Source organism: Plecotus auritus, assembly GCF_963455305.1.
Source record: "Plecotus auritus genome assembly, chromosome: 4".
In the NCBI taxonomy this organism is placed as follows: Eukaryota; Metazoa; Chordata; class Mammalia; order Chiroptera; family Vespertilionidae; genus Plecotus; species Plecotus auritus.
Genome location: NC_137775.1, coordinates 110719120 through 110742148, shown reverse-complemented (window position 1 = coordinate 110742148; position 23029 = coordinate 110719120). Strand labels below are relative to the sequence as shown.

Below are 23029 nucleotides of genomic sequence, written 5' to 3'. Positions count from 1 at the left end.
GACTAATAATGTTGAGCATGTTTTCATGTGCTTATTGTCCATTTCTGTGTCTTGTTTGGAGAAATGTCTATTCAGATCCTTTGCCCATTTTTAATTGAATTATTTGTCCTTTTATTATTGAGTTGTAAGAGTTGTAAGAAGACAACTCCTTCATCAGACATATTATTTGCGAATGTTCTTCTCCTATTCTGAAGGTTGTCTTTTCACTTTCTTGATGGTGCCCTTTGAAGTACAAAAGTTTATGATTTTAAAGGAGTCTCATTTATCTGTTTTTTTCCCTTGGTTGTTTGTGCTTTTGGGTCATAGCTAAGAATCCTTTGCCAAGCCCAACGTCAAGAAGATTTACTCCTATGTTTTCTTCTAAGAGTTTTATAGTTTTGTCATTTAGATCTTTGATCTATTTTGAGTGAATTTTTGTGTATGGTGTGAGCTAATGGCCAAATTTCATTCCTTTGTGTGTGGTCCCTTTCTCTTTTAATCTTTATTTGTATCTTCTCCCAATCTGTCCTCAATTCATTTGGTTATGATGTCCGTTGTAGAATACAAACAGGCTGCGTTTCTCAATGTCAGGTCGTTCCTAGAACTCTCTTAATATGCATACCTCCTCAAGTCTCCATGGTGACCCCATGACTGAGGGTGAAAGACATAAGTGAAGTCACTGTATCAATCATCCTTTATGCATTTAAAGCTAATTGCCTTGCTTGGAGACTCCAAGGGTCTTCTGGAATTGCAAACAAATATCAGGTTAACTAACTATTTTCTCCTTCCTTTATCTAGCTGCCAATGAATACTGAAATCACTTGCAGTGAAAGTAGCAGGATGTTAATGATGAGAAATACAAAAGTCCACCCTGACCAGGTGGCTTGGTTGGTTGGTGCATCATCCGGTACACCAAAAGATTGCTGGTTTGATTGCTGGTCAGGGCACATACCTAGGTTGCAGGTTCAGAGCCCAGTCAGGGCACGTAAGGGAGGCAACAGATAGATGTTTCTCTCACATCAATTTCTCTCTCTCTCCCTCTCTCTCTCTCTCTTTCTCTCTCTCTCTCTCTCTCTCTCCACCCCCCCCCCACTTCCTTTCTCTCTAAAATCAATAAAAACATAAAAAAATAAGACAAAATAAATACAAAAGTCATATAACAATAAAAAATAAGCACTCAAGACTTGGTGATTAAGGGGATAAAGACTTCTTGGTTCTTTCTTCCAAGGCCAAGCTTGCCCTTGTCATCTAACTAAGCCACCTTAGTACTGTGTCCCCTCCCTGCACAGGTGCCTCCCCCACCCCCCAACCCCTGTCCCTTCTCCTTTCTCAGGGCCCTGGCCACAGCCATCCTGAGGACTTTCTCCCCAGCCAAGCCCTCCCTTCCTTCTGCGTCCTGTCAGGGTCTCCGGTATGCAAAGACTTCTTCTAGAGCCTCAGCGCAGTGGCTTCACGTTCCCTATGCTGCTCTGGTTCTGGGTCCCCATCCTAGACATGGGTCAGGTTCCTGTTTTTGTTGGTGGTGTCCGACTCTACCATCCTCTGCCTTTGTCCCTCCATCAGCTTCAGCTGAGACTGCTTGCTGGTAAATTTCCTCTTGTCTTTATCTCTGGCCTCTGCAACTCAACATTTACTTTAATAAATTATGGCATCACACAGTTCACATTGCTCCCAACAGGGAATACGACACCATAGACAGCTCTTGTGGACAGTGCCCTGTGGCAGGAGTAATGAAAGGAAACAGACAACTAGGACACAGGTGTTGGGAGAAACAGAAGTGAGTCCCGCGGCTGAAGTGGTGGAGGACTGGGGTGTTTCCAAATCTGGGTACTTGTAGGGGCAACAAGACCCCCTGGCTGCAGAGCCCCATGCCCGTCCTTGGCCATCACCCCTGCCCACTGTGGAGGTCCCTGAGCCCTACGTGCGTCCCCACCTTGGTCGACCCAGCCCTCACCCTGTACCTCCCTCCAGGGCGGGTCCAACAGAGCCATAAAGCTCCAGAAGGAGCCGAGACAAAGGCTGGCTGTGGAGGCAAGAGGAGCAGAACACACAGGTATGTTCTGATGGGCCATTGGGAGAGTTGAGAAGGGGATGACTGGGAGGGGAGGGAAGTGAGGCCTGGAGTGAGGGCCAGGAGAAATGAAGGCTCCAGAGGCCCAGAAAGCGAGGGGCAACCTCCTGGAGGCAAGATGGTAAAGGCTCAGTGGGAAGGAGGATGCTGTTCTCAGGTGGAGAGGACAGAGCCCACTGGCCACCATGTTCTCCCCCCACCCCCCAGAAGCTTCAATGCTACAGTCCACTCCCTGGCTGCCCACTGGTACACTGCACACAGGACTGTGCTGGGAGGATAAGCTTAAGGAACAGCCAAGTCACCTCCCTCTTCTACAGAGCAGAAAGGCATTTGGGGATAAGCAGTTCTAAAAATGGGGACCCAGACAAAAAAAGACATTAGGAACTTGAATGCATATTCCTGGGTGAACGAAGCCAGTCTGAAAAGGCTACAGACTGGTGAGTTCGACCTTATGACATTCTGGAAAAGGCAAAGAATTATGGAGATGGTAAAAGATCGGGGGGTGGGGGTGAGGGCAGCAGTGGCCAGCGCTGGCTTCAAAACCTTTCATGTCCAGGGCCATCGCTACCTACCGTGACCTGACCAGGTAGGGGTTTATGATTTATCACTGCACCCCCTTTTCGTCCAGACACAGGGGTTGGGGAAGGATGAGTAGCTGAGCACAGAGGATTTTTAGGGCAGTGAAACTACTCCGTAGAATTAGCAATGGCGGTTACATGTCAGTATATATCTGTCCAAACCATGGAATGTATAGCACCAAGAGTGAACCCTAAGGTAAACTATGGACTTTGGGTGCTAATGATGTGTCAGTGTAGGTTCACTGATTGTAACAAATGTACCACTCTGGTGAGGAGTGTTGATAATGGGGGAGACTGTACATGTCAGGGGGCAGGGGGCAGATGGGGAGTCTTTGTACCTTGCACTCAATTTTGCTGTGAACCTAGAACTGCTCTAAAAATTAAAGTCTATTTTTAAAAAGAGCCTGACCCAAAATGTAACAGTAAAACAGGAACTCACCCCATAGCCTTCTGCGGTCTCTGGCTTCCCCCAGCGCCCCTGTGTCTCACCCATCCCTTCAGGCTGGACAGCACAAAGTCAGGTGAGTCCCCAGCTTTGCACCAGGGTCAGGGGGACAGGACGAGGCACAGGCACTGATTGGCTGCTCTGGGGGATGGGCTATGAGTGAAGGCCCTGACCACACCCACCCCAGAAAAGGAAGGGAAAAGGACATCTCCCTGTATCACCACCTGGGATGGCCAAACCCTGAAGTGCCCTCCTAAGAGCCACGGATGGTCAATCGGCCACAACCTGAGCACCCCACCAAGGACACAAAGCAGCCGGGCAGCACTAGCCAACTGGTCCTCACTCAGCCAGTCTACAGCCTAACCTCAGTCAAATCCGTCTACGCTGCTTAAATTTAAAATCCTCTGATACCACTGAGCATCTCCTGAGGATTGGCTTTTAAAAAGAAGAGTAGCGCCGGCCATGGTGGCTCAGTGGTTGAGTGTCGACCTATGAACCAGGAGGTCATAGTTCAATTCCTGGTGGGGGTATATGCCCGGGTGGCGGGCTTGATCCTTGTGGGGGCGTGCAGGAGGCAGCTAATCAATGATTCTCATCATTGTTGTTTCTATCTCTCTCTTACTCTCTGAAATCAATAAAAATATTTTTTTTAAAAAGTAGAGTAACTAGGGATTCCTGAGTGCTTCCTAGAAGGTAAGCACAGTTCTAAACACATTATTCTATTGACCAATTGATTTCCCTCAAAACCCTAGGCAGTATGTACTATGGTTGTTTATTTCCATAGTACAATTGAGAAAATAGAAGCCCAGAGAGTTTAAGCAACCTGCCCAAGGTCACACAGCTGGTCCTAGTGGAGGGACATGTAGCTCTTGAACCCAGGCAGCCTGACCCCAGAGTCCACCCTTTGAACTTCTGCACTGCATTTCAAATTTTAGAATGAAAAATATTCTGGTGTATCAAAAATATAATTCTACTATTAATACCCATGTTAACATAAGAAATATCCAAACCTATAGATAATTTTTGTAAGAGTTTATTTGAGCCAAAATTGATGACAAGTGACAGGAATCTCAAGTCCTCCTGAGAATGACAGTTTGTAGTCTCAGTTACACATTGGGAGTTGAGAAAGATGACATGAAGATGCAAGAAAGCAAGGGCCAATGCTCAATTTACAAGATGGTGTGCTCCCTTGAGGATGGTTACACCTCAGAGGGATGAAGGAGAGGGTCACTGTGGTATTTCAAAGGTGTGTTAACCTAGATGGACAGCAGCAGTGGCCAGAGCTGGCTTAAAAAACTTTCATGGCCCGGGCCATCGCTACCCACCGTGACTGACCAGGTAGGGGTTTATGATTTATCACTGCACCCCCTTTTCGTCCAGACACAGGACACAAGAAGTGCATTTGGAGGGGTTCCCTGCGTCACAGGCCCTGGCTGAGTCACCCTAAAGGTGGAGGTGCAGCCACGCTAAGATAATGCACAGATAAGGGGAAAGCGGAGTTGACGTAGGTGAGAAAATCTGCAGGACCGAATGAGGCTTACAGACAATCGAGGAGAGTGTAGAATTAAAATCAATGGAAAGCACAGGTCTGAGCAGCCTGGGGCCCCAGCTGCCCCAGTATGGCCTCTGGCTGGCATGGTGGCCAAGGGAGGAAGCTGTGTCTATAGGGAAACTATGGGGTGAGCCTAGTGGAAACCCATGTCTTCCCAAAAAACTAAGTTCATCTCTCCCGCATTCTAGAGCCATGAGGCAAGAAAGCCCGACCCTCGGCTGGGCCATGGCTGCCGTCCTGATGCTGCAGACGCTGGCCATGGCGAACCATTCCCCACGGACCCTGCGCAGCCAGGCCCAGGTGTTTGCGGACCTGAGCACCGAGGAGCTGAAGGCTGTGCGCAGCTTCCTCTGGGCCCGAAAGGACCTGAGGCTGGAGCCCTCCCGAGCATCGACCATCGCCAAGAACTCTGTGTTCCTCATTGAGATGCTGCTGCCCAGGAAGCAGCAGGTGCTGAAATTTCTGGACCACGGTCAGAGGCAGCCAGCGCGGGAGGCGCGTGCCGTCATCTTCTTCGGAGCCCAGGAGCATCCCAACATCACAGAGTTTGCCGTGGGGCCCCTGCCATGGCCCCACTACATGCGCCAGCTGCCCCCCAGGTCTGGACACCAGGTGTCCTGGAACTCCAGGCCCATCTCCTCGGCTGAGTATGTCCTACTGAGCCACACCCTGCAGGAGGCCACCAGGCCCTTGCACCGATTTTTCCTGGATACCACGGGCTTCTCCTTCCGGGACTGCCACACCCGATGCCTGACTTTCACCGACGTGGCCCCTCGGGGCTTGGCCTCAGGCCAGCGCCGCACCTGGTTCATCTTGGAGCGCTTTGTGGAAGGTTTCTTCTTGCACCCCACTGGCCTGGAGCTCCTCCTGGACCACAGCAGCATGAACGCCCAGGACTGGGCGGTGGAGCAGGTCTGGTACAACGGGAAGTTCTACCAAAGCTCAGAAGAGCTGGCTCAGAAGTACCATGCAGGAGAGGTGGACGTGGTGGTCCTGGAGGACCTGCGCCCCGAGGGCAAGGGGGCCGAGGGCACGGAGGAGCCACCCCTCTTCTCGTCCTACAAGCCACGCGGGGACTTCCCCAGCCCCATCACCGTGAAGGGCCCCCACCTGGTCCAGCCCCAAGGCCCCCGCTACAGGCTGGAGGGCAACGCCGTGCACTACGGGGGCTGGAGCTTCGCCTTCAGGCTGCGGTCCTCGACGGGGCTGCAGGTGCTGAACGTGCATTTTGGTGGGGAGCGCATTGCCTACGAGGTGAGCGTCCAGGAGGCAGTGGCACTGTACGGAGGCCACACACCTGCGGGCATGCAGACCAAGTACATAGACGTGGGCTGGGGTTTGGGCACCGTGACCCATGAGCTGGCCCCTGGCATCGACTGCCCGGAGACGGCCACCTTCCTGGATGCCCTCCACTACTACGATGCCGACGACCCTGTCCACTACCCCCGAGCCCTCTGTGTCTTCGAGATGCCCACGGGGGTGCCCATTCGGCGCCACTTTAACTCCGACTTCAACGGAGGCTTCAACTTCTATGCAGGGCTCCAGGGCCAGGTGCTGGTGCTGCGGACGACATCCACGGTCTACAACTATGACTACATTTGGGACTTCATCTTCTACCCCAACGGGGTGATGGAGGCCAAGATGCACGCCACTGGCTACGTGCACGCCACCTTTTACACGCCCGAGGGGCTGCGCCACGGGACGCGCCTGCACACGCACCTGATCGGCAACATGCACACTCACTTAGTGCACTACCGCGTAGACCTGGACGTGGCAGGTAGGACTCGCTGGCGCCAAACGTTCCCAGGCCAGACGTCCGTGTGCAAACACTAATTCCCACTGTGGGAGACAACACTGCTCCCTGGAGGCACACCATCAGGAGAACGTGCCCTGCCAGCTTCTGAACCCACAGGGCTGGAGTCCCTGTGCCCCAGGAAGGGTGACCATGAACAGCGCCCTAGTGCTGCCCGGGGTGCAGCAGCCTGGACCCTGTCCCTGCCCTGGGGCTGCGCTGACCCCTGGGTCGGGTGAGTCGGGTAGAAAGGTGCACTCAGGGTAGCAGAGAGGACAATGCCTTGAATGTCAGCAAGGTCGCTGCTGCCTGGCACCTGGAGGTGGACCCAGCTCCATCGGGGTTAGTCACTGTGTCTCCTGGGTTAATGGTGTCACCGTGGCATAGGCATCGGGCAGCATGTGGCCTGACATCAAGTCAGAACCGGCCCCCAGAACCAGATAGGTGGTTCCCCTTTCTAACCCCACCCTCCCCACCCAGCTCAGCGCCCTTTTCCAGGCCCTGGGCACAGCAGGTGGTGGACACAGCCCCCGCCTGGGGAAAGATGGCCGCCCCTCTCTGGGACTGCAGGACAGCCCAAAGCCTGGGACCCAGGCTCAAAGGAACTGCCCACAGTCCCACCGCAACCATCACAGCTGCCACGACCTATCGCATCGTTCTCTGGTTCCCCAGGTGGTTTTTGTGTTTAATCCCTTCTTTCCACCCCACAGCTGGCTCCATGCGAACCCCCAAAACATCCTTTGCCCCTGATGGTTTGCTGCTGGATGTGGTCTGGGGTGGAGAACCCAGTGTAAAATGGGGGGAGGGTGTTTTGGGGGGCTGGATCCTCATTCTGCATCTCCCTTCACACATGCAGGCACCAAGAATAGCTTCCAGACCCTGGGCATGAAGCTAGAAAACATCACCAACCCCTGGAGCCCGGAGCACCAGCTGGTCCAGCCAACCCTAGAGCAGACGGGGTACCCCCGCGAGCGCCAGGCGGCCTTCCGCTTCGGACGGACTCTGCCCAAGTACCTGCTCTTCACCAGCCCCAAGGAGAACCGCTGGGGCCACCAGCGCAGCTACCGGCTGCAGATCCACTCCATGGCTGAGCAGGTGCTGCCGCCCGGCTGGCAGGAGGAGCGGGCTGTCACCTGGGCCAGGTGAGGAGGCCTGGGAGGCTGGCGGCAGGGAGGGGAGGGCTGGAGTCCCTGCCCTGTGTTTCCCTGTGTCTTGTGTGGCTGTTTTTCTGTCTATGAGACTCTGCGTCTGTGTGGCAGTGTATCTGGACGTGTGCGTGCATGTGTGTGTGTGTGTGTGTGCGTGTGTGTGTTCCGGGGCGTGGCTCTGTGTTTGAGGAGGGGAGTGGAAGGCCTGTTCTGAGCACCTGAGCCCCCACTGACCCTCGGTCAGACTGACAGGCTCCCAGGAGACGATGTGGAAATCGGGGAAAGCCCCGTCATTGACCCTGCAGATGTGCCCCGGGCGGGGCTGGGCCACCCCCAGTGCCCAGAGCCACCTGGCTGCTCTGCCCGGCAGGTACCCCCTGGCAGTGACCAAGTACCGGGAGTCTGAGCTGTGCAGCAGCAGCATCTACAATCAGAACGACCCCTGGGACCCGCCTGTGGTCTTCGAGGAGTTTCTTCGAAACAATGAGAACATTGAAGAAGAGGTACTGGCCCCGCCTTCTTCCAGCCCCAGCCCAAGACTAGAGCTGCACCCCGTCCTGGGACCTGTGCCAGTGGCACCTTGCTGTGTGGAGAGCAAGCTCAGTGGTCCCCAGATCTGCCCATTCCCTATAAGGAGAGCTTGAGGGGTCGCTCACCCCTCACCTCTCTGAGCCCGTCAGCACTGCCCACCCCTCTCTCCCACAGGATTTGGTGGCCTGGGTGACAGTGGGTTTCCTGCACATCCCCCACTCAGAGGACATCCCCAACACGGCCACCCCAGGGAACTCCGTGGGCTTCCTGCTCCGGCCCTTCAACTTCTTCCCCGAGGACCCATCCCTGGCATCCAGGGACACCGTGATCGTGTGGCCTCAGGACAATGGCCCCAACTACGTGCAGCGATGGATCCCTGAGGAGGGCGGGCACTGCTCGACACCTACCCCCTTTAGCTACAATGGGACTTACAGGCCTGTGTGAAGGGCCCCTGCCCCCAGCTAACTCCTCACTAGAAGCCCGAGTCCCCCACCCCACCACCCAGGGACGGATAATAAACCCTTCAGGGCTCAGCTCCAAGTGCTGCTTCTTGTGGGGGGCACAACGGGCGAGACACACCCCTGCCCTTGGCTTCCATTCTCCTTGGTCTACTCCATCCCAGAAAAGACCTCCATTACGAAGGCAAATGACAGCCGCTGAAACACAAACTTTACCTGTCACATTGGTTTTAAAAGCCTGAGGCTGACAGCTCCCTCTTGGGAGTCTGTGGGGAAACTCCCCTACATCACCAAGGGGCGGGCAAATTAGTGCAACTGTAGGGAGATGCTATGGGAAAAATCTAGCAAAATTGCCAACACCTTTACCCTTGGACACATTGATCCAATGTCTAGGGGTTTATCCCAGAGATCTGCTCACAAACACAGAAAAAAAGTGTGTACACAGTGACTCACTGCAGAGCTGTTTGTCATAGCAACGTCTGGAAACAACCCAAACATCCATCTATGGGAGAGAGTTTGTAGGTCTGAATAAACTAAGGCATGTCCCACATGGTGCAATTCTAGGGGATCGTAAAAGAAGCGTGAAAGAATGTGTTCTCTGTCCCCAGCAGGCCAGGGGGAAACCTAAGGAAGAAAAAACACTGGTATAGAACAATCTCTACAGCGTGCCAACTTCCGCATAAGAGAGGAGGATGTATATTTACTTATAAGTCTACACACGTGTTTATATTGATTTATAAAAACTCTAGAAAAGTGGCTGCCTGTCCTCTTAGTCCCTCAGGCAGCTATAACAAAATGCCACGGGCTGGGGGCTTCTGGGCAGAAGTCTATTGCTCACAGCTCTGGAGGCTGGAGATCCACGAGCAAAGTGCTAGCAAAGTCACATGAAGGCCCTCTTCTGCTTGCAGACTGCTGACCTCTGTCTGTCCTCACCTGTCGGGGGAAGTGCGGGAGCTCTGTGGCGGCCCTGAGAACACTAGTTCTGCCCTGGAAGCTCTTCCCTCAGACTAAGCCCCTCTCAGAGGCCCATCTGCTCCTACATCTCAGGGTCTTTCCCAGGCTGCATTTAGTGGGAGCCCAGCCGTGCTTGTTGAGGGACTGAGGGACCGACCCACAGCTTAGGAAATGCAAATTCCAAAGTACACCTACTCCTCATACCCTGCCTTCCCCCACCCTGTCCCTTTTTTGTCCCTTGGCCCTAATCATGATTTGGGCTGTTCCCTTGGCTATGACCACACTGTCTCCCCCTAATGAGATGGCAAGAAAACCTGAGCCTTGCCCCTGAGAAAGGAGCCCCAAGAACCCCAAAGAGTTCACTTCTCCCTCTCATGAGATCCGATCCCTGGTGGTCCTCACAGGCAACCATTTCCCCACTTCTTTCCCTTCTAGTCCCTGGAGTCTACTTACCCGCATTACTCTTCTTGCTTCTCCTTGCTTTAAGCCAGATGCAAACCCAGGATACAAAGGGAGACAAAGACGAGGAAGCTAGAGTCCCAGTCCTCCGAAGTCTGGGTCACGCTGGGGAGACAGCCCAGAGAGACAGGGCAGTGCCACTGAGAGAGCTGTCCCAGACAGTCATCTCATTTTCAAGACTGGAAGTCTGGTCTGACCTAGAGCCCGGGTGTGACCCCAGCATTCTCAAGGGCACAGCATCTGGGCCGGGAAGGTGGCTCTATCCTCAGGCTCTCCTCAGGTGGGAGAAGGGAGACTAGCTGAAGTCCCCACCCAAGCCCTGACCCTGACTCAAGGTAGGGAGACCCCAGAATCCTCATGAGCAGTCTGACTGGGCCTCTGAAAATATAGGTGCCCTGGAGAAGCCCAAGTCCAGCTACACGGGGTAGCCCAGCTGGCCAGCCAAGGGACCAGGACTTCTTGACAGCAACCTGCCAGCACTCACAGGGCCTGAAGGCAGCAGAGATGGGACAAGGTCTCTACAGCTGGAGGACCACAGTTAGAGGGGTGTCAACCACGAAGTCCTGGGGCGTGGAGTTGACTCATGGAGACTGTACTGGTGGCCTTTGTCTAATCCTCCAGGTTCCCTGTGGACCAAGCCTCCATTGTCATCCCCCTTGGCCTCTGGGTGCCCCGAATTTTCCTTGTGGACTTTCCTTACACACCTTCCAGAATCAGCTACCTGTCCTTCCTAATAGGAGAGAAGTCTCAGCTTACATCCAAGCCAGCAGCCTGGCCTGCTGGGGACAGCTGCCCACCAGGACCAGCGACATAACTTGTGGCCCCAAATGAAACTGCAGGCCAGACCCCTGGTTCAAAAGTTAAGAATTTGAAGGAGGCGCCAGGTGGTGTGGCTCCGTTGGTTGGAGCATCATCCCATGCACCGAAAGGTTGCCAGTTAGATTCTCGGTCAGGGCACATACCCAGCTTGCAGGTTTGATCCCCAGTTGGGACACATATGGGAAGCAACCAATCAATGTTTCTCTCTCACATTGATGTTCTCTCTCTCTCTCTCTCTCTCTCTCTCTCTCTCTCTCTCTCTCTCTCTCCCTCTCCCTCTCAGCATGTCCTCAGATAAGGATTACAAAAAAGAAGGAGAATTTGAAGATGGTGACAACAGAGAATTAAACAAAGTGTGGGCCTTTCAGACTAAGGCCACATGCCCAAGAGGCTGGTCCTGCTGCCTGCACCCTGGCCTTAGCCATTCCCCAGGTCGCTTCCTTTCAAAGAGCAACATTGCAATATAGCATGTGATCTGCAAAGTACTTTCTGCCTCCCAAAAGGAAATATTCAATCAATATGCCTATTGCCATAATATTTCATTTTTAACTAAATTCAAGCTTATGCAAATTGCAGCAATTACACACTTAACCTTAAATTATCATGGCAGTAAACTATTTTTGCTAAAAGGACATGATTAGTTAAATGTTTTTCTCACCTGGAGATTTGCCAAGAACTAACCCTAAACCGTTGGCCAGCTACAGGCAGTTTCTCAGAGCACATCAATCTCTCCTCTTTAATTCTCTCTGCTCTCCAAGTTAGGTGTGATGTCTGTAACTTATTACTGCACATGAGATAAGTTACATGCTCTATTGCATTGCATGATCCCCTGTCCTGGGGCCTCTTCCAAATCCACATCCCATAATCTGGAGTTTCTCCTTTCTATTTTAGAAAAATGCATAAAACTAACCCGCACTTACACATGACCAGCAGTATTACTCTTGGGCATTGAGCCCAGAGAAAGGGATTCCTATGTTCACAAAACCCTGTACACTAATGTTCATAGCAAGACTTACTCATCATAGTGGACTTGGAAACAACCCAAATGTCCCTCAGTGGAGAAACCCCTGAACAAACTGTACAACAGAGCACTGATCAGCAGTGAAAAGGAATGAGCTTGTGATCCGGGCATTATGGTTGGCGAAAACAGAACTCCACCCCAAAACGATGCATCCAGAATGATATCATCCAAATGGCATCTCGAAATGAGAAAACCATGGGGATGGAGAGAGGTGAGTGGGAGTGGGCGGGGCATGTGAATAAAAGAGGCAGCAGGTGATGGAGGGGTTCTGCATCTTGATTTTTGTGGTGGATTCACAAGTCTACACCTGAGATAAACATGGTCGAAACTGAGTCCCTTTTGTGGCCTAGGTAACAGTGTACCAAGATCAAGGTCCTGTGGTGACTTTGTACCATAGCACTAAGATGTCACCACTGGGGAAATCGGGATGAAGGGGACTCAGAGTCTTGGTACTATTTCTGCTATCCCTTGTGATTTTATAATTATTTCAAAATAAAAGGATTTTTTTACCTGAAAAAATTACTGTAACATTCCTCAAGCAACGCAGAGTAAAACTCTTGTTACTTTTTCAGGTTTCTCATTCCTTTAACTCTAAATTGTTTGAAAAGATACGGAACTCATAGAAACAGAACAGATTGGTACTTGTTGCCAGAAATGGAATGGATGACAGTGGTGAAAAGGTACAAACTCCAGTTACAACAATTTCTGGGGCTGTAATGTACAACATGGTGGCTGTAGTTTACAATACCGTATTACACATTTGAAAGTTGGTAGGAGCGTAGATCTTAAAAGTTCTTACCACAGGAAAAAAATTGTGATTCTGTGTGGTGATGGATGTTAACAACTTGTTGTGGTGATCATTTGCATTATTTACATGTTTCAAATCATCACATCATACACCTAAAACTAATGCAATGTAACATGTCAGTTACATCTCAATAAAACTGGGGAAATTGAAATTTAAAAGGAAAGAAAGGGGTACAACATGAACAAATATAGTGGCGGGGATATTTCAATAACTCTCAACTTCCCACATTCAAGAGCTGGAGCACAAGAACAAAACACTGCATCCAAGCAATCCAGCCATTACTATTTCAGTAACAGTAAAGACCCTGAAGAAGGACAGAGAAAAGAAGCACTATTTTTAAATCTCAGGCAGCAAATAAGCATATTTTACAAGGACACGTGAATTCAAGGGTACATGTCAAAAGAGCAAGGGGCTCAGGCTGTTCCTATGCTTGTTTCCTCATCGCATCCCTACCCTCCCTCTGCCAGGACTTCCCAGGCACTGAAGGCCTATTGTTTCTGGGCTCCCTTTCTTTGTTCTTGGGGGTGAGGGGGGGCGGGGGAGCGCTTTTCCGGCACCGCCACCGGCTGGGCGCTAGGTGGCGCCCTGAGCTGCTGCGACTCCGGCGCCAAAGGTTCCCGCCAGAACTGAGGCTCTGAGGCTACCCTACTGTTTGCAACACTGGGTCCAAGTTCATGGTCCAGACAGGTGTGCCTGGGGGGGACCTGGAGGGCTGGAAGGCTAAAGACAGAGCGGCCAGATGCCTGCCTTCCTGCAGGGAATGTCTTCTCCAGGCACTGACATGTTTTATCTGTTTGTTGCACTCCCTTACTTTTCCCTGCCCTCTCTGTTTCTCCATCTCCAGACCCCGAAGACTGTGCCTTCACCTTCTCGTCCCAAACCTCCCGAGTTGTCTCAGGCCCCTGGTGTGATTCACTTTTGAGTCAAAAGGGCAAGCAGCACTTTTGCAAGAAGAGAACCCACCAAAAAGCACAGGCACTTCTTTATTGGCCAGGAAAGCACAATTTGTTGAATTAGTGAATTATTTTAATTCTGTGGGTTAGTATCCTCTTGTCTTTACTTGAAGTAACAGAACCGTCTCCAACCAGCTTAAGCATAAAGGGAGAATGTATTGGCAGGACATAGCCAAGGAGGACTGCACGGTGGGAGCTTGGGCCTGCAGTGAACTGGTTGGGAATCAATGTGCAGCATGCTGGTCCCTGGAGACAGCCAGGTGCCTGGCCAGAATCACAGAAGTGGCTTTCAGAAGTGACAAAAATGCTCTTACAGCCACCCAAACCCCTGGCCAACTAGACTTGGCCACCAAACTCAATAGGTTAAGAAGGGACAATGCAAGTTAGAGGAGAAACCGCTTCCTCCCGGATCCCCACCTTCCCCAGACTTTCTACTCTGGTCTCAAAGAGCAGATGATGCAGGGAAAGATGCTGCAACCCCCTTCCTTTCCTCCATGCCTCAGCATAAAGAGCTAGTACCATCCTCAGCTGGGAGCTGGCCTAACCTTCCCATTCCTGCCCTTTATCATCCACCCAAACTGGGGAGGGAAGGGGGGACAGCCCCGCACAACCGTCATCACTCACTTCTCTCCCTTCTGAGCGTCCAGCTGGTGGGAAAGTCTGAGACTGGGCTTTGGAGGGGCGCACAGAGCCGCCTCTATTACCTGCTGTGTGGGGGTCCCTCACCAGGCTTGGGGTGCACCCCCTGCTGACAATCCATGTGACCTTGCTTGCCTTTGCCTTTGCTCCTGGTTTCTCCATCCTACCCCAGGACTCCGTGGGAAGGTGTGACCATGGTCTGGGGCAGGATTAGTCTGGGCCCCTGGTTTCCAAGGGATGTCTTAAGCAGACGGACCTTTGATGATGCCCAATATTCCAGAAACCTGTCTGAAGAGCTTTCACTTGTAGGGCAGTAGGAAGATGAACCTCAAACCTTTTATCTTCACACTATTAAGGTAAACATTCTGGGATTTGGACAAAACACTTTTATAACAACTGATACAATATTTAAAACATCAACAATTTTTATCTTGGTGATTTTTTAAAATTTTTTAAATCATCTGAACATTGTATCAAAGCTTTGAAACCATTAAAAAACAAAGATCATAAATGTTCATAAAAGGAAAGGGAAATAGCAAATCTTTCAGCATTGGGGCAAAAAAAATCTAATCTTCCTCAACAAAAAGGGTTAGGGGTTCAATGAACAATAACTTCTTGTAAAGAGGAGCCAATAAGTGTACTTGCTTTGAAACTGTTTAGTTTTGACCTTCAGCCTTACTGAAGAAGCCAGTCACTGTGCTTTAAAAATTCTTTTTTTTTTTCTGATCATATTTTCCTTGACTTAAAAGGAGTGTCTTCAACATTAGCTAGTATACCTAGTAATAGCATCCCACATCCTAACATCGTTCCTAACATCTGACATATTCTATTACTAATCATTAGATTAACAAAACAAAAATATAAAGAAAAAAAAGAAAAATACATACACACACACACACAACTTAATAAAAAGATACTTTTGAATACCATTTCTCCTTTCAGTAGATACAAAATGGCCAATAAGCATATCAAAAGATGGTGAACCTTATTGTTCGTTAGAGAAATGCAAATCAAAGCCACGAAGAGATGCCCTTTCACTTTCACCAGGAAGGCTAGACTCAGACAACAGCAAGTGCTGGAGAGTATACAGAGCAACTGGAGCCACCATATGGCCATCGCTGGTGGGCATGTAAAAGGGTGCAGCCTTCTCCCTCCTCTGTAGAGTAGTGATTGCCTCCAGCTGGAGAGTGTTGGGGAGAAACTGGGAGTGACTGCTAATGGGTATAGGGTTTTGTTATCCTATATAATAAAACTCTAATATGCAAATTGACCAAACAGCAGAATGACCTGTCACTATGATGTGCACTGACCACCAGGGGGCAGATGCTCAATGCAGGAGCTGCCCCCTGGTGGTCAGTGTGCTCCCACAGGAGGAGCGCCGCTCAGCCAGAAGCTGGGCTCACAGCTGGCTAGCGCAATGGTGGTGGCAGGAGCCTCAGCGAGCATGCAGGTGGTAAGGAGCGAGGGGTCCCGGACTGCAAGAAGGATCCCGGACTGTCCAACTGCCAGCTTAGGCCTGATCCCTGAGGGGCAGGCAGACATCCCCCCAAGAGGTCCCGGATTGTGAGAGGGCACAGGCCAGGCTGAGGGACCCCGGCCCCTCCCTCCCCCCCCCCCCAGTGCATGAATTCCATGCACCAGGCCTCTAGTTGGGATAATAAAAATGTTCCATTGTGGCAATCATTACACAACTCTGTGAATATATTAAAAATCATTGAATTGTGCACTTTAAATGGGTGAATTATATTGTATGTGAATTACGTAAACTGTTACATTTTGTATTTTATTCATTGAAATTTGGAGGGAGAGGAAAGGAGGGAGGGGGAGGAGGAGAGAGGCATCTATTGGTTGCCTCTTATAAAACCTGCAACTCAGGTATGTGCCCTTGGCCAGGAATCGAACCCATGACCCTTCAGGATGTGGGCCTCTGGACTAATGCTCTAACCACTGAGAGTAACTTCAGCCAGGGAAAGCTGTTATATTTTTTTGGGAAGGAGGGACCTTTTTGCTCTGGAGAGAAGCACTCAACCCCTCTTCATTGCTTCTAACATCCTTCCACAGGATCTGGAGTTAGGAATCATTTGTGCCCCCAAGCCACAAAGCTCTCTACTCCTACACTGGGATCCCTGACTGTGAGCCACAAACAATGCATGTCAAGCAGAGGGAAGAAGGGTCCGGGTGAGAGTTAAACCCAGAGGGCCTGGCCACCAGCCACCAGCCTAGTGTCCAGTGTTGGTGGCCGGCAGAAGGCTCTGGGCTGGCAGGCCGGGTCACTGCTGGCACAATTTATCGCCCAGAAGTAAGTAAACAGATTTAGACTTGACCATAAGCTCCAGCAGATGCCTGAATTTTCACTGTTAGGGTAGGTAATTACAAAGAAAAATGAGAAAGAGACAACAGATCATTGAATGGGACCTTTTCAGTGTCTGTGGATCTGTCGTAAAGCCCGAGCTGGAAACATCACCCACACAGGCCCTGCGAGTATTGTGAGGCTAAAATGCCCTGTACTCTCTTGGCACCTTTCAGCATCGCAGGCCCTGCAGGCCCAACCCTGGGTTGTTCCCTGTTCTCTCCAGGGATGCCCCACCCGCTGGCTCACTCCTCTGCCCTCGCCTGACAGGCTGCACTTCCTCTGCACCAGGCAGACAGTCTCCGCAGTCCCCTCCCAGCCCTGCCCTGAGCCCAGGGGAGGCGAGGCGCAGACAGCAGCCCCTGCCCATCCTCGGGCCCGGGTTCAGGCTGAACTGGGAAGAAAAACTTTGAATTGGATGTAAGATGAGAGTTTTAGATTAATTTGACAAGCTGTTCAATACCCAGATGTAATGAAACATTGATGGTAGGGCCTGCCCGGGGTCATTAGGGCCAGGATGGAAGACCTGGGCAGACGAGGGGATGGGGAAGCAGAGCCTGGGTTACCCAGCACAGAGCCCACAAACCCAGGGGCCCAATGGCTCGGGGACGAAGGAGCTGAGAAGCAGGCAGGGCAGGCATTGCAGAGATGGCGGCCGTGGGGACCACGTCCAGCCTGGGGGGGCCACGGAGGGGGACGGGGCGGGCGCCTGGCTCACCAAGGGAAGCTGGACAACCCCCCGCCCCCCCCCCCATGTCTGGAGCGTGGCCCCTCGCTATGTGTACCTCTGCCCACTCACGCCTGCCAGAGGCTACCACCTCGGGGGGTGGTCCCTATGCATTTCCCCCAGGACAGGCGGAAATCCAAACCCCAGCCCAGTCCTGCTGGAGGAATGCTGGGGACGCCCAGGCCAGGCTTGGCAGAGATGCCCATGGGAGGGCAGCAGGTGAAGCTTCGGGCTGGATTCTGAGTGGGAAATGGCGTCCCGTCCTACTCGAACTTTCTAGGACCACAAAGACCCAAGATAAGGGAGAGAAGAGAGAGGACAGGACTTCCACCCTCTGCCCGCCTCCCTCCAGCCCAGCACATCCTGCTGTTTTGTTTGTGGCTCTGCTTCAGGTGGAAGTGCAAATGGAGAAAGCGGAGAGAACGGACTGCTTTGCATGAAGCGGGGAGCTTGACAATTTACAAAAACCTGCTGCTTCTAGAGGCCTTTCCTGAGGGGTGTCAAGTGAAGGGGAGCTTTGGGAGGAGGACAGGAAAGGGGAGTCGAGCAACTTTCTCGCCTGGCCAACACACAGAAACCCTTCTGTCACCTTGAGCTTAAAAAGGATAAAGAATCACGAGGCTTCCCCATTGTCTGGGTGCTGATTCCAGACCAGCAGGACTCTGACCCCAACAGGGGGAGGGCCTGGCCTGACCCCAGCTCTACCCATCAACCCTGCACCAAGCTGTGCAGGTCATACCACCTCCGAGACCCAGTTTCTTCCACTGTCAAATGGCAGGTTAACTCTAAGGCCCTTCCTTGCAGCCCTGAGGTGCATGGTTTCTGGCACTCTTTATCCCCCCGCCCATCCCAGATCTCATTCCCTCTTCCAGCTCTGTCTTCTCATTACCCCACTGTCTGCCTCTGACTCTCCTGTCCACTCCCACCCAGGCTTACAGGTCCCTCCCAGAGAACTAAGGATGGTCATGAACCTGCTGAATCCCACCCTTCCATGTAACAGGGACCTACACACACACACACACACACACACACACACACGCACGCACGCACGCGCACGCCATAGACACGCAAGCGTCTCCTTGCCACTCTGGGGTAAGAGCCAGAGAAGTCACCTTCCCACTGTTCTTGCTTTTGCTTCTCCCCCAAAACCTCTGCTATCTCGCCTTAGTGACTGAGGGCCCCGCTAACTACAAAGGCCGAGGCAGTGGCACAATGTCAGGGCTGAAGGCGTTCTGGCCACCTTAGGTACCAAGTGGAGGGAACCCGGAGGGAGAAGGTGGGCACCAGTCACACACTGTGGGTGACAGGCTAGGTGTACACATGTGTGTCCAGGTGCCAGGGGTCTTTCTGCCAAACCTCTCAAATTTCCAAAACTCCAAGACTGGTTTTGGCAATTTGAACTCAACTTTGGCCACTGTTGGGCATGTCGGTTGTGTTCCTGCGGTCAGCAGAAGGAGGCATTCATCAGCTGCCCACGAGAGCCCACGTTGCCCGAGGCTCAGGATCGCACAGCCTTATGTCCCAGCTGCTGCCAGGTTAGGCCCTTGCTGCTCATTTCCTGCTCAGCGAGGCCATGAGTCATAGCCTCCCTTCCCTCCCCTTCCAGCTATTGCTCTGAAACCAGAGTCTGCAGGAGAGGTCACAATGGAGTCTTTTATTTAGCACAGGGAGCACGCCCAGCAAAGGTAGCTGGAAACGGCCCCCCGCTGGTTCTGAGCATCTCGGGACAGTGGGGAATTCCTGGAGCTCTCAGAGGTCCACAAACATTCAGGACTCCGGATCACTCATTTTGTAACTGGTTAAAGATGATTCGGAAAGCCAAGATGGCAGTGTAGGTAAATGCCTATACATGCCGCTTCCCACAACCACATTAAAATTAAACTAAACTACAAAACAACCATCATTCAGAACTGCCTGAAAGCTGGGTGAATGGAAGTCCTACAACTAGAGAAGTAAAGAAGAAAGTACATTGAGACTGGTAGGAGGGGTGGAGGAATGGCATGGGCTGATCCGACATCCACGTGTGCTCCCAATTAAAAAAAGGGAGGGCGATCTTCTCTGCAGAAGCTGCCTATGAGAAGCAAGGGGTCCCAGCCAGACTCCCAGCCCATGATTCCAGAGCTGGGAAGAGAAGTCCATGCAACTATGGGCTGTAAAAACAAGTGGGGATTGTGGCTGAGTGACAAGGAGGCTGCTAGAGACCCAGGTGTTCCATTTAAAGGGCACACACACAAACTTAGTCAAACTCCAAGTACTGGGTGGCTTTGGGGGACCCAGACATATATGGGGAGGAACTGGATTGTCTGGCATCAGGGCAGGAACTAGGGGGTGGCTGTCTCCCAGACAGGGTTGTTTACAGGAATCATTGTTCCTGTGCTGGGACTTCCCCCATCACAGGGCTGACTGGCAACCATATCTGAGTCTCCATCAGCCTGGAGCTCACTGGAGCATCCTAGGGATTCCCTGAGACCCCACCCTATCCAATTTGCAGCCCCACCCAAGTTGTTTACAACAGCTTTTCCATATGAATGGCCTGTGCTGGCTCAGGCTTTAGACTTAGCTAAAATCTCTCAAATAAGCAGCAGCTGGTATCTGCATGCAGGCCTCCTGCTCACTGCCCCCTGTGGCTGCTCTTTTGTTTTTTTATGTTTGAGGCTAAGAAAGATTCCTCCTAGGGCTTTTCTGTTCCAACTTCAGGTCTGTGTGACCCACCTTTCCCCCTTGGTGGTGGACAGGCCTTTGGGAACTGGAAGGGGCTCAGCCTGCTGCTCAGGTGAGACTTCACACTCACCCACTGGAGAGCATTTTCCTGGTAGGTGTCCTGGTGCTCAGACCACGTGGGGCCCGTGAAGGACACACGCAGAGGCCCAAGTGCTTGGTATTCTTAAAATGAATTTGAAGCACGGGGCCTTCCAAGGTGACTGTTTTGAGACATCTTTAGATAATTGTATATCAAGAAAGGGTGGTTGGTGTGAAAATTAATGAGGGTTTAGTAAAAGGTTGAGTTGTAATAGTTTTCTTAAAGCTGCATAGGGCATGATATTAAATCCTATAAAAACTCAATGTACCTTGATCATCTTATTGCAATAGCAATTTACATAAAATGATTATTGACAGTCCAAGCACAGGGCAAGTTTTTTTTTTTTTTTTTTTTTTTTTGCTTAATTTTATATTCCAAACAATTGTTTAAACAATCAGCTTCATCATTTTATAATCACAGCTTATAAGTGAGTTGGAAGTCTGTGAGAGCCATCGCTAAGAAACCAGAGGAGGAGAATTTAGCATGATGGCTTACCATTATTTTAAAATTAGCACTAGCATAAGGTCTGGCTGCAAAAGACTTAGATGTTAACTGGCAAGGAAACCAGTCATTAGGGAAACAGTCTAGAGAGGGTTCGCGCAGCGAAGTGGCCGTATGTGATGGCGGTGCTTCCTCTTCCAGCTCTATCAGGTGACGGAGAGCTGCAGACTCTGAGGGACCTTGCTGATTAGGGACACTAGGAGGGTCAAATGAGGCTGTTCTCATGGTCTTGAGCGGCCTAAGTGGAATGAAACTCTTAGCAGATGGGAAAATTACCAAGTGCTTTATTTAATGTCAAACTGCCCTAGGCACTCCTAAATTGTGACTGTCATTCATACAAGTTTGGCTTTCTGTGGGGCTCTGAGTGGCCATAAAGAAGAGCTATGGTCAGGGCTGGTGACAGGAGTGTGGGGAATGAGGGCTGGGTTAAACAGTAATTAGACATGTCCCAGCTGTCCTCCCTCCTCCAGCCCTACGGGGAGAGGGGGGAAGTGGGGGGGCTTCCTTTGGGGTGCTGAGAATTGGCTGGAGCCCCATCCTGTGGAGATTAGGGTGTGCCCAGTGCCTCCCCATCTTGGAGTGCTGAGGGACGAGGCTCTGGTTCCAGTCAGTCCCCCTGTGACTTGTGACTCTGCAGGCACTTGTCCCCTAAGCATGCTGTGGTTACTGCCACCTCTTCCATCCCAGAACCCCACTAGCCACAGGCTGTTGCCTATAGCAGTTGACAAATGCAGATTTGGGGGGTCATTGCGAGCACAGGGGAAGTTATCTCACAGCACAGCCCAGAAGACCACAAAAAGAGGATCTCAGACATTACAGCCCGAAATTCTTGGCACCTCCTTGTCCATATCTTTCTCACTGGCTGACCTTCCTCATCTTTCCAAGACCTTCTTGCTTGGTTCCCATCTTTCTAAAGACCCTTCTCTGCCTCCCCCACCCCCACCCCCATTTCCCTGGCTGGTTCCCAGACACTCAGATTGTCCTTGCAGGGTGGACAGATCCATTTAAGTTACTTCAGGCTGCTCTCAGCTGACCTTGCCCAGGGCTCTACCCTTCTTCTTCTAAGTGGCCGTCCCAGGCTAAGGGGGCACTATCCAGACCTGCATCTGATGGACCCAGGACTAACTATGCCACGAGAAGGGAGCAGTGCCTGAGGCAAAGTTCTCTCCCGCCCCTCCCCTCACAGCAAGCACTTCCCCCACAATAATAAGTAGTGGTTCACAGTGAGACAGCAGATGGGAGCTTGGGGCAGATCTGAGAATGGCTTGCTGATCTGTCCAGTGGCTCCTGTCACTGTCCTTCCACACAGGTAGTCCTGACGGGCACGGGAGGAAGGGGAGTGCTTGAGCTAAGGCAGAGCTATGCAGCCCAGGTCTTAGGAAAATCTGCTCTCGTGAGCCATTAAACTTCTCTCCTGTAGCGGCACAGGCTGCGGCTCCAGCCCAGGCCACCCTCTTGTGACTTCAGGCATTTGGTGAAGCAGCAGTGTCTGGAAGGGACTGTAAGAGACCCCGCTCACATCACACAAGGCCCTGGGGAGGGCCTGGAGTGAAGCACCACTGACTGAGGATAGACGCTTCATTTCCCACTAACTTTTTGCCAACAGACTTGCAAGCACTGGATGTTCTGGGTAACTGTCACATGTGTGGTTTGGGAAGGAATAAAATGCAGAAAAGCTGCAAGTGACTTTGGTGAGGAGGCAGCTCCTTTGACTAATGGCTTGGCAAGCTGCTGCTGCACCAGGACAAGGCCTTGTCTCTGCGCCGTCCTTGCCGCTCAGGGGAACGCCCTCAGAGTGCGAGCAGGGGTGCTTTCCTCCATGACGACATGTCCACTCCCACTTCTTGCCTGGACATGGGCACATCCTTCCAGCCCTTCTGGTGTGCCCCTCCTTCAGCCTATCCATAGCTTGGCTGTTCCCAGTCTCCTCAATTCCCGGTTTTCCCCCTGGATACAGACGCCTTCCGACTGAGGGGGAAGCATCTCAGTGCCTTGCTCCTTCTCCAGCTGTGTGTTGGCCAAGTACAACTTGTAATTAGGGGGGAATGCCCACTCCTTCTTCAATAGCAGAGGCTCCCCTAACTGTGATGTCTCTGGTTCCAGTCCTTGGCATCCTTTCTCCCCACAAGAACGCTGGAAGCTGCCCCACATGGGACCTGGAGCGTGGGGCCTAGGGAAACTCCTTTCTGTGCTACCTGCTTACCTGAGATTCTGAGCTCACCTATGGCCCATGCTTGAACACCAGGTGGTGGGCCCCAGATGACCCTTAAAAGGACTGACCTTCTATTTCTTAATGGGAAGCCAGCGGGGCAAAGTTTTCCTGGACTGATACTGTATTCTCTTTGCTCTAAAGGAGGGCTTGAGAAGGGGTCTTCAGTATGCCCTGGCCGGTTTGGCTGAGTGTCGGCCCCACACCAAAGGTCACAGGTTTGATTCCCACTCAA

At 51.7% G+C, this 23029-nt stretch overlaps 1 protein-coding gene across 1 annotated transcript; it reads left to right on the top strand.

Annotated features, from left to right (window-relative positions):
- Positions 1 to 1922: 1922 nt before the first annotated feature.
- Positions 1923 to 8540, top strand: AOC1 (amine oxidase copper containing 1; the record flags this gene model as incomplete). The annotated part of the gene is made up of 6 exons (XM_080664121.1): positions 1923 to 2032; positions 3102 to 3149; positions 4814 to 6402; positions 7274 to 7559; positions 7936 to 8068; positions 8271 to 8540. The coding sequence occupies exons 3-6, from the start codon at positions 4818 to 4820 to the stop codon at positions 8538 to 8540; spliced, it is 2274 nt and encodes a 757-aa protein (XP_080520247.1). The 5' UTR covers positions 1923 to 2032; positions 3102 to 3149; positions 4814 to 4817.
- Between the last annotated feature and the right edge of the window lie 14489 nt (positions 8541 to 23029).